This window comes from Sceloporus occidentalis, unplaced genomic scaffold, assembly GCF_023333645.1.
Source record: "Sceloporus occidentalis isolate IW3139 unplaced genomic scaffold, rSceOcc1.0.p SCAF_3, whole genome shotgun sequence".
NCBI classification, from domain to species: Eukaryota; Metazoa; Chordata; class Lepidosauria; order Squamata; family Phrynosomatidae; genus Sceloporus; species Sceloporus occidentalis.
Genome location: NW_028316983.1, coordinates 88,405,251 through 88,430,261, shown reverse-complemented (window position 1 = coordinate 88,430,261; position 25,011 = coordinate 88,405,251). Strand labels below are relative to the sequence as shown.

The window sequence follows — 25,011 nt, the reverse complement described above, 5'->3', positions numbered from 1 at the left end:
TTTTGCTCTCTCTGTCAGAGAGCTTTGGTGAAACAATAAACTACAATTCCCATGAGTCAGGGCAGTTAAAGCAGTCTCAAACTGGATTATTTCTACAGTGTGTTTTGGACCTATATTATAAAATAACACCCTTTTGTGACAACCTAGAGCACTTAACTACCCCAAAAGTTTCTCTTACCTGTGTTCATTTGTTTTGATAGAGTTAAAATAAAATTCACAGAAGAAGCTCCAATTGAGTTGATGGCTAGAACCTTAACGGTATGTACATCCTCGGCCCATGAAAATGTATATGTTGTGTCATTTTCAACATAGTCTGACCAAGTAACATTATCTGAAGTCATATGCTCTACCAAATAATCTTGCACACTGCATAAGGAAAGATTCTTCATCAATGGCTGCCAAAAAAAAAAAAAAAAAAAGTCAGTATATATTAGGGATTTCATTTTGGATTGGGCTTTAGCTACACAGACAAGGATTTTTTTAAAAAAAAACATGAATACTAGAGTATCAGTAACAAATTTGTATGTTTAAAAACATTATAAACTATGTCCTGGTAAATACCTCCCCATCAGGGTGGGCTGGGGGCATTCAGTTTTCCCCCAGAGGGACGCCGCAGCAGCCAAACTGTGCAGTGTCCCTCTGCCCCAAAAAGAACCCAGAAAAACCAAGTTCTTTTTCTGATGCTGCATGGATGTCATGAGTGTGCCATTGGTGCACTTGTGATATAAGCGATGCCCAGTGACATCTGTACGGTGTGCATCACTTATGCCATCATGGCGATGCCTATGTGGACAGGATGCCGCCATGATGCCACCGCCATCACGTGCTAGGGTTCCAGAGCGTGCGGATGCTACGTGAACCCTAGTATCGGCGGTGGCATGCTGCTTTTGGCCTGTCTGTCCCAGGCCCATATTTGATTTAAAAACTATATTTGATTTTCTGGAACTATTGTAAGGCCATAATATTTTGCCTTGCCTTATAGATTTCTATAAATCTTAAGATAAATTTTAACACAGTCTGCTGTGCAAGCAAGTTTGGAATTTAAACTGAAGTTTGTTTGTTTTTTTTAAAAACAAATGATATTGCCAAAAGTCAAATTTTGTTATCTCTGAAATGCCAAAGAAATTGGATGAATTTTTAGTTTCTTATATTATGTTTACTTATTCCATATTGCTAAAGCCTAAAAGGTTAAAACCAATCACTATGCTAAATACATGACATCATAGAAATAAAGAAATGTTTTCACTCAATTAGTCTCAAAGGTGCTACTAGTTCCTTTAGCAATTCAGCATGTAGTTTAGCCTCCCCCCACCAAAAAAAAAAATTGGTACACCCTAAGAAGTGGTTTCCACATGGTTCCTAATGTTACATGTCAAAATATACTGTGGGATTGTCCATTTTTGCCTCTTTAATTTTTATTTTATTTTATTTTATTGGTGGTGGTGGTGATAAGAAAAAAGGTGGACAATAGATTGGAAGCAGTCAATAAATCCTCATTCACACACACGGAAAGAAAGAAAAAAAGATACAAAAGACTACAGCAGCTATAGGACCATAGCATTAGTTTCCCATGCAAGCAAAATTATGCTCAAAATTCTGCAACCCAGAATCCAACCATTCATGGAGAGAAAAATCCCAGAGGTGAAAGCAGGGTTCAAAAAAGGAAGAGGAACTAGGGACCACATTGCAAACATATGATGGCTAATACAGTGCATCAAGGAATTCCAGCAAAAAACATCACAGACCCAGAACAACTATTAAGAAAGATCAAAGAAGAAAATGCAAAGGCAGGCTTACTGCTGAACATAAAGAAAACAAAAATAATGACTATAGAGGATCTACACAAATACAACCTAGATAATGATGAAATAGAAATAGTAAAAGAGTTCCCATACTTGGAGACATGGTGACTCAGCAGTTAAAACACTGACTCTGACAACTGCAAGATTGGCAGGCAAGCAATTTGAGGCCCCGGCGCCACATGACAGAGTGAGCTCCCATCACTAGTCCCAGCTTCTGCCAACCAAGCAGTTTGAAGCATGTAAAAGTGCAAGTAGATAAATAGGTACCACTTTGGTGGGAAGGTAACAGTATTCCATGCAGTCATGCTGGCCATGTGATCACAGAGTCATCTTTGATAACATTGGCTCTTTGGCTTAGTAACGGATATGATAATCATCCCCAACAGTTTTCCCTAATATCATGTATGGATTGAAGAGCTGGACAGCAAGGAGAGTGGATAAGAAGAAAAGCAATTCACTTGAAATGTGGTGCTGGAAAAAAGTGATGAGGCTACCATTGAGGGCTAAAAATACAAACAAATGGGTACTTGAACAGATCAACCCTGAAATCACCCTGGAAGCCAAGATGGTAAAGCTGAGGTTGTTGTACTTTGGCCACATCATGAGAAAGCATGACTCATTGGAAAAGACAATAATGCTAGGAAAGGTGGAGGGATGTAGAAGGAGAGGAAGATTGCATACTAGATTAATGGGCTCTATTAAGGAGGTCATGGGCATGAATTTGCAAGACCTTAGCATAGCAGTGGAGGATAGGGAATCTTTGAGATGTCTCATCCATGGGGTCACCATGAGTCAGGATCAACTCAAAGGCAGTTAACAATAAAAGAAAGAAAAACATATACAAGTAATTGATGGGAAACAATAAAATATTATAAATAAAAGACAATATTTGTTTGGACCATGCTTCCCCCTCCTCCTCAGAAAAGTTTAATGTCTTGGGCAGGGTGACTTTATAATAAAAGACTTGGGTGAAAGCATATTTAGTTTGAATAGACTATTCTGACTAGTCTGAGGAGGACATCAGTACAGGGGCTAGCATAGCCTCCCACAGAGAGTTCCACAGCCTGCCAGCAGCTAACCAGAAGCTACAAATGCCCACTAGCTATTGATTTGGCTAATGTTATCAGGTATTACTGAGGTTTTCCTTGTTCTGTTTCGTTCATTACAGAGGTGTGGAATCACCTCTGTTATGAAAGAAATATTTTTAAATGTTGTGTCGTTCCTTGATCCATCACAGAATCCTTCTGTAAACTTGTATTCCACTGAACATCTAGGGGTAGCTGTGTTAGCCAAATAGCAAATCCAATAACATCCAAACATAAAGGTATAATTGTTTGGATGTTATTGGACTTGTATTCTACTGTCTTTGCTAAGACAAATCGATTTCGCAGATGTCTGGATGAAGATTAAGTAAGTTTTGCCATAGTCATATCATAACATATAATGAATACTATAAAAAGATTTTTAGTATTTCATTTGTCTTCCCACAGTCCCATTTGTTTTACCTTCCAAAACAGAGTAACATTTTTCTGGTTCCTCACTGGATCTTCTTTAACAGTTCTCCAGAATTCAGGTCCTCTCAATGGAGCTGAAATGATTGCATTTTAAGAATCAAAACAATAGTCTGTTTGTTTACATTTGGTAAAAGAAACCCATCAAACAAGCCCACAAAGCTGAAACCATGTAGATAATACACTGACCTTTGATATCTTTGACAATTGTATAAGCAGATATACTCCAGTCACTCCAATAACCAACTCCATCAGTTACACTGCAACGCACCTGAACAACATAGACTGCACACAGGTCCTGGACAACTACAGCAGCAGAGCTAATGGAGGGAGTAGAAATTTTCTGCATCTGTTTTTAAAAAAAAGAGTGCCTAAACTAGGAACAAATGAAATGTTTTCATACTGAAAGGCTGACATGTTGAACAGGTTATTTGCTATTTAATTGCATGAATGGGGCATATCACACAGTCTCTTTAGCAAGACAACAAATTCAAATTCTAGTTAAGTTAAGTTAACTGAATAATACTCCATGAATCCCCTCATATTTTTTAACTGGCAGGAGAACACCACTGCATGCATTGCTATAATACATGGGATAATTTAGATTAAGTCTCACTATACCTTCCAGTTAATTTCTGTTCCATTAACAGCATACCGAATCTGAAAATAGAGATCATACTTTGGAAGTTCTGGGTTATTCCAGCTAACATTCAGCAGCCCCACTTCTCCTGTGATTTCGGCTTTGACACTGGAGGGAGAAAACGGCTTCACTAGAAAGTTAAACAAAAGAAGTTTGACTGGCTTACTGACAAGTGATCAGACATACATTTGAATCTTCTGTGTGTTTCAGGGTTTCCCCTACTAAACTAGTCTTAAGGCAGACAATTTAGGACAATTTTGTCTTTCTTTTTACACAACTGATCATTTTAGAGTAGATTCTTATATTACCTTTGTGGTATGAGATCTCTTTCCTAGTTGCTACAGGACACCTAAAAATCACACAAGATCAACTCAGGTTTCAGTACTTTCCCAGTCCAGCACCAAATTCTGGCTTAAAACATAATACTGGCATAGGAAAGAGTCACAGGCCCAAGACAGACGGGTGGGAAGGGTTCAAGGGTTCGGGAGCATGCACCAACCACATGTTCCCAAACCCTAATCCATACAGATGCCACCATTATAGCGCCTTCCATCCCCACGGGGCCGCCATGATGATGCAAGAAGGGCGCTGCATCTGTACATCTGGGCACCGCGCTTGCATCATTGATGTGCCACAGTGCTCTAATGGCACACTGATGGCGGCGCCTGCAAGCATTTAAAAAAACCTGCTTTTAGCAAGCTCTTTTTTAGTGCAGAGGGAGCCTGCACAGTTTGGCTGCTGTGGTCTCCCTCAGGAGCAAAAATGGATGGCTCCAGATCACCCTTTGGGGGCAGTCTATCGAGCCCCACAGTGGGTTTCCTTCTATGTCACCCTAGTGAACTGGAAAAATCATGGGTCTGCATCTTCCATATTTCTGAGGTAACATAAAAACCCACCTCATGCTTTCAAAAACTATCTGGCTGAAGGCTGCAGTCACTAAAAGTGCTGAGATGCTCACAGAATTGGAAAAATCCCCCAACCAATATGGACAAGAGTTGGGAAAACCCAGAAATATTCTTAAGAGAGTTCTGTAGTCTCCAAAGGCAATGCTTTTCCATGTCCAAATGCAATGCTCTACCCACAGCACCACGTTATTAAGGAAGTACTATCACTAAGAACCAATAAAAAGTTACCAAAATTTGCTGGAAATGCAACATTTGGAAATTATTATTTTTAAGTATTATTTTTTAAAAAATAAAGATCAAACATTGGGGAAACTGTAATAAACAGCAGTCAGCTACAAATGTCACTTTCCATTTCAAAACAAAAGATGAAATAAGCTAGTTATAATTTATGGCTTCAGAACAGTAACAGAGCTAAAGCCATTCAGTATAGATGATTTTCAAAAATGGAACTGAAAGATAGCACTCCAACAAATCAAATCCATGGCCTGTTACAGACTGCCAAAATAAAGCTGCTTCGGGTCTCTTTGGAGGTATGCTCTTTAAATGATGCATGGGTCCTAAGAGTCTGGAGGTCGCGCCAAAGCCACACTCCATTCTTAAGCGCTGGAGTGCAGCTTTGGTGCAGCTTCCGGATTCTTAGGATGCATGCATCATTTAAACAGCATACCTCCAAAGAGACCCGAAGCAGCTTTATTTTGGCAGTCTGTAACAGGCCTATGAATCCTTTTTTGATCTGAGTCTTGAAGCTGGTTTGAAGATGACTGGATTTAAATACTGGAGCAAGTTTAACGTTGAATCGGCATTTCTAAGTATTGACAGCTAAATTAAGTCATGATTCAAGGTCCCTTTCATCCTTGCTTCACAGCTGGACTCATGGCTACAATGTGAGCCAAAGTGAAGAAAAGCGCCAGAGACTATGGACCACAGGACGTAAGAATGGGACAAAGAAAGGTTGCACACTCCTTTGGACATTAAAATTAGGTCATGTTTGACATTAAAATCATAAAATAGACTGTTTTATAGACAAATGTAGCTGCCTTTCTCATATCTATAGCCACTGGTGCAGCTGCAAAATTATTTCTTCAGTGATCTAACAAGACTCAATGAAGGTGTTCATCAAACATTTAAGAGGATTCAGTATAATTACCCATATATACCTACATGTAATAGGTTTAGTTGGAGACAATACATAAAAGGTAGCACAACAAGGAAGTCATGGAATATACAAAGGAAGATATTCACATCTTTATTATGTCAGATTATTGTATGCCCTAGTAATTCAGAATGGTTTCACAACCACCTAATTTTCTTTCAGTTTTAATAAAACCAGTTATCTCTACCTTCCACACAAGTACACCATCATTTACTCATTAAAGAGCAAGGAAATACTGGGAGGAGAAGAAGAAAAAGAAAAAGATGAGGAGACTGTGAGTAAGGGAGATATGAAAGCATTTATGTGAGAAAGCAACAATTCTGTTTCTGCAATTTATAGACTTCAAATTAAGGTCTTATGTATTATGTATATATAATTATGACTGAGGCTTAAGCCACACTGTAGAAATAACACAGTTTTAAACCATTTTAACAGCCATGGCTCAATGCTATAGAAACCTGGGATGCATACTTTTGTGAGATATTTAGCCTTTTCTGTCAGAAAGCTCTGGTGCCATAACAAACTACAAATCCCAGGATTCCACAGTATGCAGCCATGATAGTTAAAATGGTGTCAAACTGCTTTATTTTCGTAGTGTGGATTAAGCCACAGTAAAATTTATTTGCCTTTATAAGCCATACCATTTGGTTAACTATGAACCTAAAAATAAATCTTTAAAACTATTCTTATTTAGCACAGGCCACAACAAATGGGTTAGAATGCACAAATCCTTTAAAGAATGTAACATGGTATAACTTTACCAAAGCAATAGGTTCAAAAGCACTAGCCATGAAAAATTCACTCTTTAGGGAGACTCTGCTTACTCTTCCACAACCTAGTGAGATTCATTTGGCTGCAGTGCAGAGAGAGGCCTTCTTCACTGTGTTTTCCCCATTGTGATTAGGCAGAGTCATAATTTTTCTTCTATTAACTAAATATGTCTTTGCCTAGTCATTTTCTTTACTATTTTGTTGTTAACATTGTAAGTAACCTATATTTTAATATACTTTTCGTTGTTGACACATTTTTAAAATTACTTCTAGCAATTAGTTCTACAGTAGCTTGTTTTTATTGTGAAATGCTTTGGGATTTTTCAAAAGAAAAATGTTCTTTAAAATAAATAAAAAGTTAAAAATATATTTCAGCTCTTAAAGATTTTTTTTAATACTCGAGACTGATGTACTGTACAACAGAAATCAAGCAAAGACACAGATTTTCACTTACCTACTTCTTTAGGAAGGATACACACGGGTTGTGATGTAACTGTCCCTAAAGAATGCTTAATCTCTATCCACATTGTATAGCCAGACAGAAGGTAAAAGGGCTGAAAGATGCACTCATAAGAATTGTTCCTCTGGGGCTGGCATTCTTTTACCTCTGAATAGGAAGGCATGGTAGGAGACTCTGAACAATAGACATCACTCCTTAAAAAGACAGTAAAACAATGAGAGTATATGCTTCTAGAGATTAACAATATATGATTAACACTCTCTTATGCCTTAATGTTTATGTTTTATGACTAACAACATAGCTCTTTTATATTTAAAAGAATATAGGGCACAAAAGCCTGGCCATCATGCTCCACAGCATTCAGTTCATTTAAATTAGTTTAAGAATTTCTTCCTACTCAGCTGAAATGAACATACATGTGATCTTGTTTCATAATCAGCTATTTAAAAACAATTTCAGAAACCAACATGTTTTCAATAACAATAGGAATATTGTTTATATTGACTGGAATTATTATTCAGTATAATTTGTTGATGTGCCCTTATCCCTTTAATAGCTGTGTAGAAGAGGGAATTTCAGCAGGTGTTGCTTGTCACACAATAGGAAGCCATGGAAAGGAGCCCTGTACCTTCAGTTTCTCAACTGAAGGGTTTCCAGGAATGGGGCAATGACATCTGCAATGCTCCCCTAATCATGGAGTATGTCGAGAACAAGCAGCTGAAGAGACCCACTGAGGTCCTACAGCAACTACTAATCTCAATGCACCCCACAACCAAGCATCACAGACATAATTTTCCAATGTCATGATCTGAAGTGCCTCTGAAGCCCTTCAACTGGCACACTACCAGACTGAAAATTGTTATTCATCATACACATGAATTTTCAGCATTCTGTTGCTATTCATCACAAACATGAATCTTCAGAAGTTACAAGATCATAACTCTAAATAGGGAATTATAATTTGATATGTTTTGCTATGTTTTTACTTGTGGTTTACTGTGTAGTATTTTTCTTGTTCCTTTGTTTGTTGTTACCCGCCTCGATCCAATACAGGGAGAGGCGGGATACAAATTATTATTATTATTATTATTATTATTATTAATAGGATACTAGCCAAACTCTTGACCAGCAAAGGCCTGAAACAGACAGGGAGACAGGGGCAGCTTCTGGCTGCTCTGGGGGTTTGGTGTTTACACAACGCATACCCCAGGATCACCAAATCTGACCCCAAAAGGAATGGATCTTTTTCATTCCTATTTGGGGTCATAGCGGGAGACGCCCTTTGAGCCACGGTGTGCCCCTGGGGTGATCAGGCTGGAAGTGGCCTCTGGCTGTCTGCTTTTCCATGGGTTTTTTGCCTACCACATACTGTTCCAGTCAAACATGGACAACTGGCTAGGGTGGTGTTTAAATAGGCTACCACTGGCTAATGGCACTGGGGAGATTTTTGAGTTTGGTTAGCACCTAGGTCACCAGTTTGGTGAAAGGGAGGTCTCTGGAACTGCCTCTTTAGGTCCTGGGACTGGGGAGGCAGCCTAAAAGATAAATCCTCTCTTTAAGCCTTAGGGCTTGTGGGACAGACTTTCTGGTAGGTGTTCTTGATGAGCACCAGCCGAGGAGTAACTCAGTTTTTTGGTTATCCTTGGGGCTCAAGTGTTCGGCCTGGGGAAGTTGCAAAGGAGCTCTGAGAAAGAGACCACCTGCTGCAGCTGCTCCCACACTAGGCTACTCCACCTTTCATTGCAGGTCTTCTAAGACAATAATAGGTAACTTTAAAGTGGCCCCTTTTCAAATCCATTTTCTGTGTCTGCTCGCTTTATTTCTTGGATTGGGCAACAATCGTAATTTTGGAAGATTCCCAAACAGGGCTCTGTGCAGGAACATCACTAATATGTGTGATATGTGTGACAAAGACTATCAAAAAGAATTCATGTTTCTGCAGTCTCTTTAAAAGCTAGCCATCTGTGTCATAAGACTAAGGCTGCCAGTTTGGATACATGATTGTCCTTCTCTAACTTTAATCCTAAACAGATCATGGAGCAGGAGGAGGGACCATAAAGCTCTGTAAAATGGGACACAGGTATCTGTCTCCCCACACTTTTCAACTCTCAGCCACAGCTATCCTTTCTCAAAATGACTATTGTCTTGACAGTGAAGAGCACGTAAAGGGGGCACAGAGGTACTGACAACAAGTAAAGACACTCCTCTGTGCCCATGCCTCCCATTTTCCATCATATATGTAGCGACAATGGTGGAAGAAAATAGCTGTGGCTGAAAGCTGGGCTTTGGAGAATAAGGCCCGATACATATGGGCCCTCTGTGATGCCCTCGTCACTTGCTAGAGTTGCCTCAGGGCAGAGCGCTCACATGCCCCGCAACCCTAGCACGTGACGGAGGGCGTAATAATGGTGGCACCCTGTATAAACGGGCGCCGTCATTGTTATGTAAGTGCCACATGGCATCTGCATGGTGCCACGCGGCACTTATGTCATGACACCGCCCTTGCAGCGTAAAAAGAACCCGCTTTTTGCAGTTTGGCGGGTGTGGCTTCCCTCCGGCTGAAAAACAGGCACCGGCTTGCCACCATTTTATGGTGGTCTGTACCGCGCCTAAGAGAAGACAAATACATTCATCCAGCTTGTCAGAGTTTTATGGTACCTTATCCTGCTCCTTGATCTATTCAGAGTTAAAGTTACAGGACCACTATCTCATCTCCAACCTGGCAATTGTACTGAAGACCTATCACTAAATAAATTAGTCACAACTGATGGAAGTCTCATTGTTAGAATGCCTGAGATATTTTATTTGGATTTAAAACCTTGTATGAGCATATCTCCCCACACACACTGAAAATCATGTCCTGTTAGAGATCTTGGGTCATTTCACAGTACACAATTATAGTGCTATATTCCATTTTAACTTCCATGGTTCCATCTCACAGAATCCTGGAATCCATCCCACAGAATTCTAGGAAGAGAAAATTAGAGCTGGCAACCAGAGTGCTCACCAAAGAACAAATCTCAGGTTTCAAAGGAGGCAGCCATGACCATTAAAGTGGAAACATAGTGCTATAACTGTGCAGTGTGAAAGGGTTCCTGTTCACTTGCTGAAGAGGAAAAACAAGGTGGAGATGTCTGAATTTGTTTCCCTCCTCCAAGCAAGTGATCAGCATTTTCTAACAGGGCAATACCAGTAATATATTCACTGATGGGAAAATCTGTTCAGCAGTTTCACGACCGAAACATGTAGTGAATCTAAAAACTATGATCTGTTATCAGCTAGGTCTTCAGCCTGTGTAATGCCATTAAGCAATAACTAGAGGCGAAACTTTTGAGACGAAGACAATCACAGCTACAAAACCCACTCAAAAGTAAGCTTCCTTGCCCAGTATGAGTCTAAATAAGAATGATTATTTACATTTGACATTCAATTCAAAAAACTGGGGTTTTATATAAGAGAAATCACTCCAAATATATATCTACCTCAGGACGTTTTTAAATTGTATTTATAAATGGTTGTTTTTAGGTATATGTTATTTTATGAGCTGATTTTAAATGATTGTAATTATGATGTATCATTGACTTGATACTGGCTGTAATCCCGCCTCGATCCGTAGGGAGAGACGGGAAAATATAAATAAAAATTTTATTATTATTTTATTATTATATTCAATTTAATAGTTCCTTCATTATTTTAACCAGCGTCATTTTGAAAAATAATAGCTTTTCAAATTGTAATACATTAAAATGAATATCTTACCTGTAATACCTTAACAACAAGGTGCTCTCTGAAAGCAGTGGGTCTCTGTTGGTGGACCATGTACAAGTCATTTTTTCTAAATTACCATATGTTTCACATGTTATGCTGATATTAACATCTGTTTAAAAGATATCATCAATTAATATAAAAACAGAGGGGAAAGTTTCCAATATTTACTGTGGTTTTATTTAAAAATGATATTTCTTACCTATTATATACAATTCAGCATAACGGTGATTACACTCCTTGTTTTCATTACAACAATATATGGCATTGAAGAGAAATTTTCCTCCAGGCTTCATTGAGCTTAAGTTGATCAGTGTAACTTTGCCAATATAGTCATTCACAAGTGTATATTGACTTCTAGGGATTTCTTTTGCTAAATTCAGCCACCAAACTATCTTCCTGGATGAAATTATTCTATCTTTGGTTTTATAAACACAGTAAAAAGAAACATTTGTCCCAACACTTGCTAGCATCTTTTGAGGGAAATACATGACATCTATTTAAAAAAAACAAAATCACAATAGAAAGAACAATTATAAACTTTTTAAAAAATCACAATTTGAAATACACAATACTATACACTTTCAACACATAACCTTGCAGAAAATGGTGATAAAGAAAAACGTGCTCTCTTATTATGTATTAAACATGTTTTTACTATTCTTACATATTTAAACTTCATAAAACAATCACACTACCTTTCACAAACATCGAGTACAACAACATAAAATAACAAATAACACATACAGTAACACTAAATGACTTCCTATTCTCTAACATTTTGGTTATTTTCTAATATTCATAGTCCTTTTACTATGTAATAAGCAAAGTAATATAATATTCTTCTACTGCATGTAAACTTATATTTATACTGTGTGACTCTCTCCAATTTTTTTTTAATTTTTTTTTGTATAAACTATTCTGGCAATAATAACTATTTTTAAACTACCTTATATATTTGTGTACATAAGTTGAGAAATTTAAGTCAAAAAATGAACCCAAAAAACTTAAGACGATTTATCCATGAGTCAATATAAATATAATATAATATAGTACAGTACTGTATCAAAAAAGGAACCACTCTGAGTAGAGTGATGAAAGGTATGAATTTAGTTTATCCTGGGAGAACTGAAAAGAATCACCAATCCCCTTGACTCTCTGCTGTGGTATCCCTTCTGGCCTTTTTGGATGCTGGGGCAGAAAAGTGGTGGTGGCAGAGCAGTGCTTCATTTAGGTTCTTCTGGGGTGAACTAAGCTTTCACCTTTCTCTACTCTACTCAGAGAAGGAGATTCCAGCAATGTTATTCCAGTGATGAGGAATCAGGCTTTGAAAGATTTGAATAAGATATTTGTATATATTTGTCAGCTTTTCTGGGTTAAAACCAGGCAAAGTTTTAAAGATTAAAGATAAAGGCTATAAACACTGCTAATGTAGTTGCCACTTGCTTTCCTTTCCTTTTGACATGTGTGTATTTTTATAGTTTTTTGTGGGTTTTTCAGGCTATGTGGCCATGTTCTCAAAGAGTTTATACCTGATGTTTTGCCAGCATCTGTTGCTGGCAACTTCAGAGAATGTGTTCAGAGAATGTGTGTATTTTCTTAGCCCCACCCATGCCTGGTTGCCTCCTCCATACATCACACAGCCACAGTTTACAATAGGGGTGTAACAGTCACATAAGCAGGTTTCTGGCCAGCTTTGAGGTGGGGCATTTAGATGACGCACGCCTTGAAGCCAGCTGGAAAGCACACCCAAGCCACAGCATGGGGAGAAAAGCTGGACTAAAAAGGAGTTAAATTTTCCCACTTCTTCCCATGTAAATGCACCAATGCCAGGGTGGCTCTAAAGGGGCACTCTTCCCAAAACCTAACCCTAATTGTTCCATGGAATGGGATGGCAGTCGCCAGTGGCTCGCATCTGTGAAGGTGCACAGGGATGGTGGAGGAAGGGAACAGTAAAAAAAGAGTACCCCGTGGCAAGGCTTGAAGTTGCACTGTGTGGTCATGACATGCACAATCCAACTGCCTTGGGAGTGGGCAGTGCATTTGGTGGGGTTTCAATGCGGCTTCGGAAAAGACAGCTTCAAATCGCTTTTTCCTGCCCGTCTGTTTGCCCCATAGCTCCCTCTTCATCCATCCATCCTTTAAGAATAAATATTTATTTCTCCCAGAATTTATAAGTTCTTTGGCATCATTTTCCTTTGCTTTATCTTTTACAACTTTTTACATGTCCCTAAACTTTACTCTCAATTTATCCACAGGTCATATCAAAATCCATAATTTTGGCTCCAAAACTGGTCCTCAGCTTATACATGAGGTCAATGTATATACAAGTATATGCGGTAATGTTTTAATTGGATTGTTTGTGTAATGCTTTGTTTAAAAAAAAATTAGTCTATACATTAGAGCTACATTTTGTTTAAACTTATAATGTAACCTACTTTGGGCCTTGGACTAGGAGAAATATGGGATTTAATTTAAATAAATAAATACACTAACCATAAAGATAATCATTGTCTTCCTTTGTCATGACACAACTAGTTTCTCTACTCTTCATCAAAGTCAGTACGCCATTCAGAAATAATTCAGCATTAAGTTTCTGGGCCACAAAGCAAATCCTGTCCCCCAGCTCTTTTGCTTTGAATTACAAATATTGGCAAATTCCAGGGCAAAGAATACAGAACGACATTTTTCGAGGAGAGGTTCACCAATTTATCTGCTTTCATATGTTACATCATAACTGGAATCTCAGGAAGTTTAACTGCTAACCAGCACTGTGCAATGCAAAAGAAACAAAGAGGAGGAATACAGCCATGAGACTTTTTACACAGCAGGAGTCATGTCATGGACTGGAGCTCCAGGGTAATTAACAGACCCTCTATGGTCTCGCAAGTGAACAATACAAATTAGCACACAGGAAATCAGAGAATGGGGAACGTAATGAAGCAGAGACCAAAGACCTCTTTCATTTTTTTGATGTAGTTCCAATTTCTGTAGTAATTTAAACTGTAACATTTCTTGACAACATTGTCAATATTTCTGATTAAAAGTTAAATGCTGAAGCTGGATGAAAATCTTTTGTTAAAATTCAATATGTTTTACAAGATGAACCTATACAGTCAAACAGGAAATACCACTGGGTTCACTGATGGTTACTCAACACACAGGGTTGTAGTCATGGTGGTCATAAAATTGGGTACTACATTATGGATTATTATTCTTCCAATCTGTGTGTTTTATGATGATCACCAGTACTTCTAGTGATACTGACATACTGTATTCCTATCATAAACTGTTTCTCATTTAGGATAAAACTAAATACATACAAACCTGCTAGAGACCTAAGATCTTCCAGGGAAGGCTTTCTCTTGGTCCCTTCACCATCACAGGCTTGCCTGGTGAGGATACTAGAGACAGCCTTCTCGGGGGCTGCTCCTGCCCTCTGGAATACCCTTCCATGAAAAACAAGGCTGGCCCCCTCCTTGCTTGCCTTTTGTTGGCAGGTTCATGCAGGCTTTTAATGTCTAGACATGGGATGGGTTTTATATGGGATGGGTATTGTGATTTTAGTATTTGTATTTTTATTGCTTTTAGCTAATGTTTTAATTGTTTTATGTTACTATGTTCTTTGAAGTGTTATTGTGAGCTGCCTTGGTTCCCTGTGGGGAGAAAGATGGGATAGAAATTAAATAAATAAATATAGTTCTCTGTTGTGCAAAAGAACTTTCAGATGACAGTTGGCCCTCCGTTTTCATGGGGGATCCATTCCAGACACACACACCCACAAAAATGGAGGCTCACGCATATCCAAACCCCATAGGCTTGAATGGGGTGCATGCATGCAAGCATGCACAGGGGCATGCCAGGGGGATACACCCCATTGGAAACAATGTTGGTCGTCCTTCTGTGAGTATTCAAGACTGCAGATCTCGGATCCATGCATTAGGATGGGTGACTGTATACTATAAATGAACTCTAAAGAAAGAAGCATCAAATCATTCTGAAAAATAAATCTGCATATCCCAAAGCAGAACTGTATTTTCAATATAAGCATGCCCAATACAGATATATAGCATTAAATCAGGAGGGGTATCTAATACCCCAGAGGACAGGATCAAAATTCAAAATTACATTTTTGCACTAATAAAGAGATTAGAAAGCTGGGCCAAAACTAACAAAATGAATTTCAATAGGGAGAAAGGTAAGGTTCTACACTTATGCGGGGGGGGGGGGGGATGAAATGCACAGATACATCGAGAAGAAGTTAAGAGGTGATATAATAGTCCTGTTTAAATATTTGAAAAGGTACCACACTGAAGGTGGAGCAAGTCGTTTTCTGCAGCTCCAAAGAATAGGAATCAGAGCAATGGGTTCAAACTACATGAAAAGAGATTCCACCTCAACATTAGGAGGAACCTCTTGACAGTAAGAGCTATTTGACAGTGGAATATGCTTCCTTGGAGTGTGGTAGAGTCTTCTTCTTTGGAGGTTTTTAAACAGAGGCTGGATGGCCATCTGTCAAGGGTGCTTTCACTGTGTATTCCTGCATGGCAGGGGTTTAGACTTAATGGCCCTTGAGGTCTCTTCCAATTCCATGAGTCCATGATTCTATGATGGGAAGTCTATACATGTGCAAGTGACATTTAGAAAGTAATGAAATGATTGCAATGATATAACACAAACATCACAATTATCCTAAGTGTTCATTCAAAGTCTTCCCAGTGAGTACTCTTGTTTGTTCACTAATTGACAACATACTACAATGAAGGGTTTTACGGCAGAGACCTAATCTGCCAACTAGTGCTTGGTAAATTTTTAATAAGAGAAGCAGACTTCCAGGGCACTTTGGAGGGAGTTCCCACAAAGCAAGCTCTCTTATAAAGCAATACGTAGCTCAACCAATTTACCCTAAGTACAGACTTCCCAGTTAAATCAGGTCTCAACATAGTCATAATTGAATGCATAAAAATATAACTTCAATTCTATCATTTTATACTCCTGGTTTTAATATCATGAGGTGAATGCAGAACAGCCTGTTTGTTGCCACTATCTTCACTAATGGTTTTCTGTTCTTCTATTGGTTTAAGATTAACATTAGTCATTGAGAAAATATGCCCCTGAGAGAAGAAATTAACCTTCCTAAGGTTCTCGTCATGCTGATTAGAACATGATACGTGACTACTAAAGCAAGTTTGTTTGCTGAATATTAATATTTATTCTTATATATTAGAGAGAAAATTAATATGTACTGTATATACTCATGTACAAGTCAACCTCATGTATAAGGTGAGGGAAGGTTTTAGAGTCAAAATAATGGATTTTGATATGACCTGTGGATAAGTTGAGGGTAGAATTTAGGAGACAGAAAGTTTCAAGATCAAGTTGGAAGTGGAAGGGGGAAAGAGAAGCTTGGTTTTCAGAGGAAATGCATAGGCTTGAATGGGGGACAAGGAGAAGCAAAGGTTTGAAGATCAGGCTGCAAGTGGAGGGGAAATGGGGAAATGCGAGGAGGAGGAAGAGGAAAGGTTTGGAGATTGAATTGAGAAGGGAATCCACACACTTGTGCCTCGCAGCTCTTTCAGAAATCACTACCAAGTCACAGAGAGTGGGGCAATGGGGCTGCTTTTTAAAGGATCGCTATGAGCAATATTACAAGTTGTTGTTATTGTTAACTGCACTTCTATTGATCTCAACCCATGCTGTCTGTATTGACCCGTATATAAGTCGACCCCAGATTTTAGGGTATGGTGACCACATATCTGTCATAGGGTTTTCTTAGGCAGGGAATATGCAGAGATTGTCTTGCCAGTTCATGAGTGCATGTTGTGTGAGGGCACAGATAAACCCAGTTACAGTTAACAGTTAGGCAATTTCTTCTTCTTTTTTGTGATACATACATGGGTATCTTAAAAAGCAGTATTCACTTGAGGACAGGAAAAGTCCTACTTTATCACTAGAGACAACACTGATCTCCCAAAATTGTTCTCCTTCTTTGTTCTAATATCAAAACAGTCATACTGGATAAACATTAATGTTTGGCCTCTATGCTGATGTCCTGGAGAGGAAGGCAGCAGAAGCTGGATGTGCTGGATTGCCTATGGAAATTCAGTGGGGTTGGCCACCTGACAGGCAGATAAATACTGTAATCTACTCAGCTAGCCACTACTTGGAAATGAAGACACTGTTCCACATGCCTAAACAGAGCATTTCCAATCATGAATATGGATTAAACACATAAACAAGAAGAATAATGTACAGCAAGACATGAAGCTGTAACATGGCCTTTGAGAGAAAGGTAATACCCAGTGTCTATTGCCTTCCTTAGAAGTGTTCTCTCAAAGCAGTGTGTTAAGAAGGTTATTGATGCAAAGAAGAAGATCTGTTAAAGCCATAATACCCATCTTTCATGCCATCTTCTGATTGTGGTCCTACTTCTCATCAGTCTTGTCATGTTATGTTATTTATATGCTACCTTTCTCCTACCCAAAGCAGTTTACAAAGACTAAACACAAGATAAGCAAAAAACAAACAAAAAAAAACCAAAACAAAACTGATAACAAAGGAGTTAAAACACAATGAAAGAATCATCACATTAAAATAACAGTAAATTATTAAAAGAACAAAATAATTAAAAACAACAATAAAGGGATCACTGCAACCAATTAATCATTAAAAGACAGTTTGGCTGAAAACATACTTGTCTGCCAATGAAAGGAGATCAGAAAGGGGGCCAGTCTCGGCTCCATGGAAGGGAATTCCACAGATGGGAGCAGCCGCTGAAAAGGCTGTCCCCCATGAGCTATATTCTCCCTGTAAAAATACCCAGCCTGCATTTTAGATACAATAATCAAGGCATGAGTCACCATACTGAAACATAAAGGTTCACCATAAAGCTCATCATTGGCCTTCATTGTGGCTTCAGAACCTAAAGCAGAATAAGGAAGCCATACACTGTGATGCAAAGTGATGGCATCAGCAATAGTCTTATCCTTGAAATCTACCAGATGATGGCCAGGATTAAGTTTGTTGCTAAGCAACAAATGAAACATGAATGTGGTTCTGTGGTGGCCTTCAAGGAGCCTGCCTAAAAATGATGCAACCTTCATTCAAAGTGTTTCTGACAGGCACAGAGGCAGCCTGGTGGTTAGCAATCCTGAAGGAGAGAACTACAACAAAGTAGATTTCCCATCTTATAGCATCAAGTTCCAAACCTTCTTTGTCAGCCAAAACAGTAAAAGTCTTGTCTTTATTCTTCCCTTGATGGAATTAGCCAAAGGCTGCTTCAAGAAGAAGTCACTATCCATATCTTGGCTCTGATAGAGATATTAGTGTCCTTCTTGATATATGATGACAGTTGGCAAGCTTGATAGGTCATATGAAGTAACAATGCAAGCATGACACAATGCACAGCATGAAAACTCCTCTTAAAAACTGAACCTTTCACAGACAATGGAAGAACTTTAACATTCACTTCTAACAAAACAGGCACACAGATATATTGGTATTTTGTACATCCTCAGTGACAGCAATCATGGCACAGTGATTTGAGTGTTGGACTACTACTCTGGAAACCAGGGTTCGATTCCCAGCTCAGTCATGAAATCCACTGGATGACCATGGGCAAGTCACATGCTCTCAGCCTCATGGGAAGGGAATGGCAAACCTCCTCTGAACAAATTTTGCCAAGAAAACCCATGATAGGTTCCACCTTAGTCGAAGTGACCTGAAGGCACACAAAAACAACTTTCTCTGTAGGAGATAGTTGTTTCTGGTTCTGATGTCTTGTTAACACATCGGAGGAGTATGTGAAATCTTGAAGTGCTGCAAAGGTAGAGAACACATAGACATAGTCTCCATCAGCACTATTGGATCTGACTTGTGATGTGATTCCAGACTGGATAACAGATTTAGATTTATGAGTTGTGTCAAAGACTGACCAATAGCATCAACTGCTATTTGTGCTATTGTATGTCTCCCATTTCTGTAAGTTGGTTGTGCATGTATCAGCAGCAGCCTGGTTGATAACAATATCACTGAGTGATATTGCAGAAAGTGAAACATACTCAGTGGATGGTGCTTTCTGAGTGGCAAAAAGTACACTTGCACAGTGGAGAAGGTTTGTATTGTTTCAGGTTCAACAGTGTGAAAAGCCATCAGAAATTCCACTGGATGATAAGCTGTTCATAGAATGGGATGATCAAGGTCTGTTGCATGGAAAAGAATAGCTGGAAGGCTAGAAGAAATCCCACTTTCAATTATGGTAATAAGCCTGTTTACACTGGTGATGGTGGTAATAGTGCATGCCATGCAGGGAATTTATCCAAGGACAATCCCATGTATTATGGAATTAACCAAGCAGACTCATTCAAGAGCAATGTTTATGATTTATTCTTCTGAACACATAGGAGATGACACATTTGAGGTAATCATCCTAAAGAAGTAACTGGTCTTTCAGATCAAGATACTGTTGATTTCTCACTGCAAACTACCCTCTCTAGCACTAGAACAGAGGACTGAATTAGGGAAAGTAGTGGAGGAATATGGGTATCAAGTAAAGCATGGCCAGATCCACTGTTGATCCATGGCCAGATCAGACATCAGGACTGGTGCTTACATATCTGTCCAGTCCTTCAAAGCAGTTCCAAGATCCACAGAATTCATGTGAGAAGGGGAGAACAGAGATTTGGTTTATTTTTATTTTTCTTGCTTGTCCTTTCTTTCTTTCTTTCTTTCCATCTCATTTTCCTTACCACAGTCCAGTTGATATCTCTTTCAGAAAAATAAGATGGGATGACCTAGCATCAGGAGTACAAATTGGATTCCAGAGACTTTTACCAAAGTAGACAGTAATAAGGTTGATAGAGTGAGGAGAAATTCTAAACAAAGAATGTATGGACAGTATAGGCTCAGGATCCTTTGAGATCAGGTAAAGTAAGTTCATAGACAGAGAAATCCTAGAACAGAACACCTGCTCCCTTTAATTGCTTTTAGCAAAGGCCAAAGTTCTTTTAAGGTGACGAGCTTGAAATGTGCTGTGATTTCTAAGTATCTTCCTGGCAAAATTCTAGGAGCATTTATACTTATAATAAGGGTTTCACCCAAACAAGTAACAAAGTGGAAGTGGCTGTTGGAGAACAAGACTTACTCCCACAACTGATGGAGTATTTTGAAAAGTGCTGCCTGAAGGACAGAAGCTTCCATGTTCCACAAAGGACAATGAGAAAAAGTTGAGAGGATATCATGGAAAATTAATCTCAGAGAAAGTACTATGAAAGAGAGTACAGAGCAGACCATATGGGTGAGTCACAGAGACCTGAATCTGGTATCTGATTTGTGAGGACAGTAGCAAAAAGGTATAACGTCAACCTCTCTGCAATCAAAGCTACTTGCAGAAAGGGAAAGAGGAAAATTGTATGCTTACACACACACACACACACACACACACACACACACACACACACACTGCTGTCCCTTTCAGTGAAAGGTTGGACATACAATCTCAGTAAAGTTAAGTGGTTTCTCTTCACATCAAAGAATTAAAGTGCATTGAGAATTTAGCACTTGGGAACACTAATAAGGTGGGAACTTAATCTTCTCCCTGAATCTTTACTGCATGTCCAAATGTCAAAGTAGGTATATGTAAGTCACAAATAGGAACAGCTTTCCACCAGAATGAAATAGCCTATAAGCAATCATCACACATGAGAAACCGCATCTAGAATACATATAACTTCAATTTAGGAAATATCCTGCAAGAAGAGGTTCTCAGTAATAGTGCTGCAGCAGCAAGGACATGTTTGCCACAGAGTGCCTAAATCCATGGATTAACAGTGATGGTACAGAATTCTCACTCTAGGGAAACAAATCACTCTAGGGAAATAAATCATGTTCCAATGCAGAAGACCATGACAGAAAGAACAGAAGGGCCTCTGGAACACTGTTTCAACCACAACCCAGTTCAGCATGCATACTGTCTGCTGTCAGACCCCATTCAAACAATAATGATTTTAAGTACAGCTAAATTAACTGGAAAAATTATTAAGTGTAGATAAATGCAAAATGACAGAGTAATAAAAAATCCTTCTCTACAGTGTACTTTGACATTTCAGCTATATGCAACAGAATGGGTAGTCTCTCATCCATTTCCCATTTTACCAAATAAAATTTTATCAAGTGAAGTTTTGTTCTAAAATAAAAGAATATTCTGAGCTCTATAATTAGCTGCAAAGCTATTGATGTATTCATTAACTTTTTAAAATGTTAGCATTCTATTTTTTGCACACAAACCATTATGGAATTATTGTGCAGTTCAAAAATATTACTAAAATAAAAATGTTAATAAAAGATATATATATATATATATATATATATATATATATATATGGGGCATGTATTGCATCTATCCATGGCATTACTATAGTTACAGGTGAACACAAGGCTAACCAAACAGTTGGTGCTTGTCACCACTGAAAAGCCATATATAGAATCATGGAATCATAGAGTTGGAAGTGACTTCAAGAGCCATTAGGTCCAACCCCTGCCATGCAGGAATACACAGTCAAAGCACTCTTGACAGAGGGCCATCCAGCCTTTGTTTAAAAACCTCCAAAGAAGAGGACTCCACTACACTCTGAGGGAGTGTGTTCTACTGTTGAACAGATCTTACTGTCAGGAAGTTCCTCCTAATGTTGAGGTGGAATCTCTTTTCCTGTAGCTTGCATCCATTGTTACAGGTCCTGTTCTCTGGAGCAGCAGAAAACAAGTTTGCTCCATCCTCAATATGACATCCCTTCAAATAGTTAAACAGGGCTATAATATCACCTCTTAACCTTCTCTTCTCCAGGCTAAACATACCCAGCTCCCTAAGCCACTCCTCACAGGACACGGTTCCCAGACCTTTTACCAATTTAGTTGCCCTCCTTTGGACATGCTCCAGCTTCTCACCATTCTTTTTGGTGCCCAGAATTAAACACAGTATTCCAGGTGAGGCCTGACTAAAGTAGCACTATTACTTCCCTTATTATTTTCTTCAAGACCAATTGGGAGTGAGAGAAATTTACAGAGAAATTTTTGCTTTCTCTCTCAGCCATACAAAGGATTGTCTCCATTGCCATGGAAGTATAAAAGCAGTTTCATTCTTCAATAGATCTTTTCTAAGTAAAAGATCTCTCCTCATTATAGGCTTCCTAACCATGTGAACCAAGCCAATATACTTGAATAAGAACTTCCCATGTAATCTCATTTACTAAATAATTCTGTGCCTGAGTACAGTATTCTGAATACAACTGACTTGGGTGACTGAACACCTATGCATGGTTTTATTTTCTTTTTGCGACCTCCCCACCATGCATGCACACCAACACACAAACACACTGCATGTGGCCTCCTATTACCTCCCTTCCTGCCCAGATGCCATTCCACTGGACAACCGCTGGTATGACCAGCCACACAGTTTCAAATGTGATGCACCACCTGTACAGTGTCTCTGTGCATCAGTGTGCCCACTGGCAAAGCACAATCATGGAGGCCCCCCAAACATGTCCCCTTCACCAGATTCCCCCGTTGGACTATTAGGGCTTACTGCACAGGTCCTCCTGGGTACGTTCTCAGAACAGAACGGAAGGAGCAGGAACGAGTGCGGAATGAGTGGGGGACAGATTTTACCGCACACACCAGTCCCTCATTCGTTCCGTTCCCCCTCTCTTCCGTTCTCAATCCATTCCAAAGGGGGCAATGTTTGAGAACTGTTCAGAACAGTTCTCAAAAAGCATTCCCTCTGGAACGGAATGGGAACAGAAGAGAAGGGGAACGGAACGAGTGAGGGACTGGAGTGTGCGGTAAAATCCGTCCCCCACTCGTTCCGTTTCCTGCCGGGCCATTCTGAGAACGGCCCACAAGCCCAGTGCGGTAAGCTTCAGTATCAATATTTTGTTCTGGAATGAACTCACAACCTTTTCCCCATATAAATTCAAATACCAATATTAAAACATTTAATCATATTTTATAATATTATTAGAAGAAAACTGCTATAAAATTACTATTTCCTCTAAAGTGAATAGTATAACAATTATATGGTATTCTTCTAAAGTTAATATAGATAACTGCTATCTATTACAGTACCATGTAAAAATATTTGAAATGTAGTTTTTATCTTTTATTCTTTTTATAATTTAATTTTTTTAAAATCTTATATTGGTAATTGTGTTTTAAATGTGTTCTAACTGTTTTAACCATAGTTTTTAAATAATATTAATTATTTTTACATTTTATAAAATAAGATTTTAATTTAATCTTGCTTTAAATTTCTGTAAACCACCTTGGATCCTATCCTGGAAAAAAGGTGGGGTATAAATTCAATAAATAAATAATCAATCTTTTAAAGCATTAGATCTTACACTCACACACACACACACACACACACATTTTATAAACAAGAGTGTATTTTTAAAAATATAAATATAAGTGGTTTAACAGAACTAGTTGTTTATCAAATTATCTTTAAGGCTCTACCTTGCAAATTCATGTTATAAGGTGTGCTCCAATCACTCCAAAGTCCTGATCCATAAAGTCTTTTGCACCGTACTTGGACTTTGTAAGAAGAATCAAACAGTGCATTATTCATGATCAATGAAGTTTCCATAGTAATCTGAATGACCTAATAAATTATTTTAACAACAACAACAACAACAAATTAATATCTCTTGTGTGTTACTGAAAGAAGTCAAGTCATACATGGAACCTAATGAAAGTGAAAAGAATGGGCATTCAAAGAAATGAGTAGAAGGGGAGCAGAGGTGGACACACTCTTGCCCTCTTCCCTCCATCTGAAACTTCCCCATATTGACAGTGAAAGTTTGCAATGAAGAAGAAATCGCATTCAAGTGAACATGGTAACAAAGCTCTGCATAGCTAGGAACATTGGTAGTAACGGGTTCCTGCCTGTGCCAAATCACTCACGCTCAGTTGAATGTGGTTATGTTTCTTCCACAGACCTTCCCTTGAGGATGAAAGTTTAGGGGGAAGGGCTGCTAAGGTAAGGGAGGGACTGAAGCATGCACCCCCTCATTCCCTTTATGCTTACAATGTTTTACATGCCAGACCAAAGCTACTTTAACATCACATTCAAAGGCCTGAACTGAGGATGTTCACAAAGATCCTTTCCAGCCTTTCATTCACATTTAATTCCTTCAGAGCCCACAAAATTGTTTTCTGGAACAGTGACAAGGCATGTTAAAATGCAGCCATGCATGGGGGAGCACAGAGAAGTTACTTCTTCTTAACTCTGGGCTGAAGTCAAGCCTGCTTAGCATGAATGTTAAAAAATTATTTGGTGTGGGTTGTTTTACAAATATGGGCCAATGGAATGTGGTCATACTAGAGGTTTCATTTGTCTGCATTTTATTTTGTAACACAATTCATGCTTTAGCATCCCTAAAGCTTGAATAAATGCAGTTACAATCCAGTAAAATTCCATTATATATTCCCATGGGTAATATTTTCACATTGATCCCATGATTTCAATAGGGCTTCTAAAACTTCTGTTCACTGGACTATGTCATAGAGTGAATCTATTCCTGTCTATATTAGCTACATGAAAAATCTGTATCATTCTATCTATGTGAATGACTATTTCTATTGTATGACTGATTTTTTCAGAGCTTCTTTCAAGTCACCAGGATATGCTGAATCAGTATTACCCCCTCAATGGCAACACCGCATGCTCCCTGAGCTCCCAGGTCACTGATGAACCCCTGATCCAGTGCTACACAGCCCTGGAAACCATGCCCACCAGATCCAAGATCTATGCTACCCCCCTTGAAAAGCTGTGACAAAACAGCCCAGAAATCCCTAGGAGGGAGGGAGGGCGGGAAAAGCCAGGTTGAAATGGTACCGATCAGTGCGTCATGAAGCCCTTAAACAGGCCATTCCACCAATCAGGGGCTAGGAGGAGAAAAGGTACCAACTCCCCTAGCCCCTGAACCAATCTGCTACACCACACGGCACGGTG

General features: G+C 38.8%; 1 protein-coding gene across 2 annotated transcripts in view; it reads right to left on the bottom strand.

Annotated features, from left to right (window-relative positions):
- LEPR (leptin receptor) overlaps positions 1-25,011 on the bottom strand; it is a 70,284-nt gene that overhangs the window by 20,165 nt on the left and 25,108 nt on the right. Inside the window, exons 7-14 of one of the 2 annotated variants that reach the window (XM_089515366.1) lie at positions 23,514-23,658; positions 11,209-11,502; positions 11,001-11,118; positions 7,236-7,435; positions 3,935-4,083; positions 3,503-3,662; positions 3,308-3,390; positions 179-395 (exon numbers count right to left, since the gene is read on the bottom strand). In XM_089515366.1, coding sequence (XP_089371492.1) covers positions 179-395; positions 3,308-3,390; positions 3,503-3,662; positions 3,935-4,083; positions 7,236-7,435; positions 11,001-11,118; positions 11,209-11,502; positions 23,514-23,658 — 1,366 coding nt within the window. The remainder of the gene's footprint in view (positions 1-178; positions 396-3,307; positions 3,391-3,502; positions 3,663-3,934; positions 4,084-7,235; positions 7,436-11,000; positions 11,119-11,208; positions 11,503-23,513; positions 23,659-25,011) is intronic. The other variant, XM_089515367.1, reaches the window with a different exon arrangement.